The sequence below is a fragment of the Brassica oleracea genome, chromosome C3 (assembly GCF_000695525.1).
Source record: "Brassica oleracea var. oleracea cultivar TO1000 chromosome C3, BOL, whole genome shotgun sequence".
Classification (NCBI taxonomy): Eukaryota; Viridiplantae; Streptophyta; class Magnoliopsida; order Brassicales; family Brassicaceae; genus Brassica; species Brassica oleracea.
In genome coordinates, this window is record NC_027750.1 from 61936398 (window position 1) to 61939665 (window position 3268).

The 3268-nt window shown below is 31.9% G+C and overlaps 1 protein-coding gene across 1 annotated transcript; it reads left to right on the forward strand.

Moving 5' to 3' along the window:
- The first annotated feature begins 585 nt into the window (after positions 1–585).
- Positions 586–2760, forward strand: LOC106331163 (spermidine coumaroyl CoA acyltransferase-like). The gene is made up of 3 exons (XM_013769492.1): positions 586–1035; positions 1310–1561; positions 2086–2760. The coding sequence occupies exons 1-3, from the start codon at positions 586–588 to the stop codon at positions 2758–2760; spliced, it is 1377 nt and encodes a 458-aa protein (XP_013624946.1).
- The last annotated feature ends 508 nt before the right edge of the window (positions 2761–3268 follow it).

Genomic DNA, 3268 nt, shown 5'->3' on the forward strand with positions numbered 1-3268 from the left:
TTTTGCTTTTTCAACTGTGTTTAAAATTTATGAATGCTGTTTTCAATGTTTTAACATGTAAACATAATGTGTATTGTACCAAAATCTTATAACTTTCATTTACTCTCCATTCTTAAACAATTAAATAAATTTGTAAGAAATATTAAAATATAATATAAATTAATTTTAATTTTAATTTTAGAAGGAAAATAATGAAACTTAAACGATAAGTATAACTAATTAAATACGCTAATATATTATTTATTTTTTATAACTTTTTATTAAATTAAATTTGAATAAGTTTCCACATAATTTTTTTTAAAAAATTGAAGTATGATTAAATTTCGTAATATGGCAGTTGTTTTATGCTCATAAATGTTAAAAAAAAGTATAATTTGATTTTCATAAAGATATAATTACAGTTTTAGAGTTGCAGTTGAATCAGCATTTTTAAATAAAGCTGATATTCATAAAAATAAAACAGGGCGTTATAAAGTAATATTTTTTTATATAAATATTAAAATATTGTCTCAAAATTGACTTCATAACTCTTCACTATATAAGAAGGGAAGATGATCTTACATTATACATACAAAACTTGGTAATATGGCAAATCAAGCCAAACCGAGACCTCTATTACTCGAAAAGAAACCAGTTGAGTTTGTTAAACCCTTAAAACACACACCTTGTGGAAATCTTTCCCTTTCTACTTTAGACAATGAACCTATCAACGAACCTATGTATGCATATATTTACGTTTATGAACCAAACGAGAAAAACCAAAATGATCCGGTCTCTCTTCTTAGGAAGGCTTTGTCCGACCTTCTGCTGTACTATTATCCAGTTTCAGGCAAGCTAGTGAGACGAAAAAGTGATGGAAAGTTTCAGCTGGTTTGTATTGGGGAAGGAGTGCCTTTCGCAGTTGCTACAGCAGATCATGATCTCTACTCTCTAAACTATGTAGAAAACTTTGCCGATGAAGTTGCAATGCAACTTGTGCATGAGCTCGATGTTAATTTTCAAAGTGACAATGGCTGTGATCCTCTCTCTTTGCAGGTATCTTCTTCTTCTTTTTTGAAACTAGGTATCGTTTTTTCCCTTGTATATATATAGTTTCTAATAAAAAAGTTGATATTCTAGCTCTTTCTTGTATATATCGCTTTTGTGTTACATACAAGTTCTTCCCATATTTATATAATATTCACATATTTGAGCAAAAATTAGTTTCTTTGTAAACTGGCCAAAATAGTTTCTTTGTAAGCCAGTCAAATTTTTTTAATCAAAATGTTAGATCTAATTAAGAAAAATATATTTCCTTTGGATTTTGAAGGTGACCAAATTTTCTTGCGGTGGATTCACCATTGGCATAGCAGTGACGCACGTGTTGTGTGATGGCTATGGTGTGGCTACGATCTTCAATGCTCTAACCGAGTTAGCCAGCGGAAAGAGCGAGCTATCGGTAGTGCCGGTGTGGCAAAGAGAGCGACTGGTCGGGAAATTAGACGGTGAGCCGGCTAAAGTACCCGGCGCTGATTACGAAGGTCTTATGGCCACATCACCATATATGCCAAGCGGTGATATGGTATGTTTATTCACATCAATTTTGGATCACTAAGTTTGTCAAAATCATCTACTATATATTATAATTGATAAATTTTAATTATTAGTTTGTTAGTGTTTTGCATCTTATGCCGTAAGAAAATATTTGTTTATCATATTTTTGCATAGTCTACTTACCAGTTAAAAGTAGACGCACACAATCTAACTACAATCTTTACGATGATTAGACTTTTGACTATAATGCTCTTTAATTTATACATTTAGTTGCGTTTTACTTATTTATGAAATAATGTTTTCTTAGATATCATTTTCTTGTTAGAACTATGAAAATTATTTAAGACTTCGGACGTTGCTGTTTACGTTCATATTTGTTAATGATCTCCATTTAACATCAAACGGACAAAAAACAAATTAAAAAATTAACCAGGTATTGAAAAATGCTAAATGTCAATTACCACATATGAAAAAGTCACACATTCGAGAAAAATCTTTATTGTTTGTTAATTCAAGACAAACTTTGGTTTATATCCTATATTTGATCCCCAGGTCACAGAGACGGTAAACATTATGGCTGAAAATATAAGTGGGCTTAAAGACACTGTGGTACTTAAGGAGCGTTTCACTACTTTCGAAATTCTTTGTGCTTACATATGGAAAGCAACATCTCGGGCCTTGAAGCTAAACTTAGACGGCATCACTGTTCTTATCATAACCGTCGGAATCCGAAATGTTCTAGATCCACCACTCCCCGAGGGTTACTATGGTAACGCTTACATAGACGTTTATGTTGAGATACCTGCAAGAGAGCTAGAGGAATCATCGATCTCTGACATTGCAAAGCTCGTGAAGAGAGCCAAGAAATCATCTCTTGACAAGACGCATATCGTGGAGGAGCTAAGGAACTCAGAGAGATTGATGAAAGAATATGCCAAATTCGAAGGAGTAGCTGATGGTGTATTTCTATTGACAGACTTGAGAAACACCGGATTGTTCGAGTCCATGGACTTTGGTTGGAACAAGCCTGTGAATATATGGCCGCTGACACCTCAGAAGTACGAACGTAACTTCGGGATTATCATGAGACCTCCGAAGTTGGATCCATCAATGGAAGGTGAGGCTAAAGTTGTCATGACATTGCCAAGAAATGCAATGGTTAACTTGAAGAAAGAAATGGCTAAAGAAGTCGATCGTGGGTTAAAGCTCATGAAACCAAGGCTTTAGAGCATAGCCAATGTATTATTTCATTTTTTTTTTCTCTAAAATAGTGTAATTCTGAAATTGAGTTGAATTTTCTTCTTATACATTATTCTATTTTTGACTCTAAAAAGAAATATCCACAAATGATTCCTTTTTTATTTGGTTAATAATTGTAAATAGTATTTTCAACTTATAAAAATTTAATAATTAACCCAAATATTTTATGTTTACAAAACTTTCATAAAAATATATTTTATTTAAATTAAACATTTATTATTAAAATACAATTAAAGCTTTTGTTCCAACGTCATTTGGTGCAGGCTTTATCATATGAATTTTTTTTTTTCTTAACCAGGAGGTTCATATACAATTTGGACATTGTCCAGGCCGTAATCCCCCAGGGAATTTTTTTATCATATGCAATTTTAGCATATGCAATTTTTCAAAGCTGGATTTAAATGTTTTGGGATTTAGCTGAACTAAACAATGTATAAGATATCCTCATTGATAATTAAATTATATACATACTATC

What these genes read in the sequence shown, in the direction of transcription:
- LOC106331163 (XM_013769492.1), top strand. Translation starts at nt 586, where the DNA reads ATGGCAAATCAAGCCAAACCGAGACCTCTATTACTCGAAAAGAAACCA. An exon ending in GTGATCCTCTCTCTTTGCAG is followed by an intron (nt 1,036 to 1,309) that starts GTATCTTCTTCT and finishes TGGATTTTGAAG; the next exon opens with GTGACCAAATTTTCTTGCGG. An exon ending in ATATGCCAAGCGGTGATATG is followed by an intron (nt 1,562 to 2,085) that starts GTATGTTTATTC and finishes TTTGATCCCCAG; the next exon opens with GTCACAGAGACGGTAAACAT.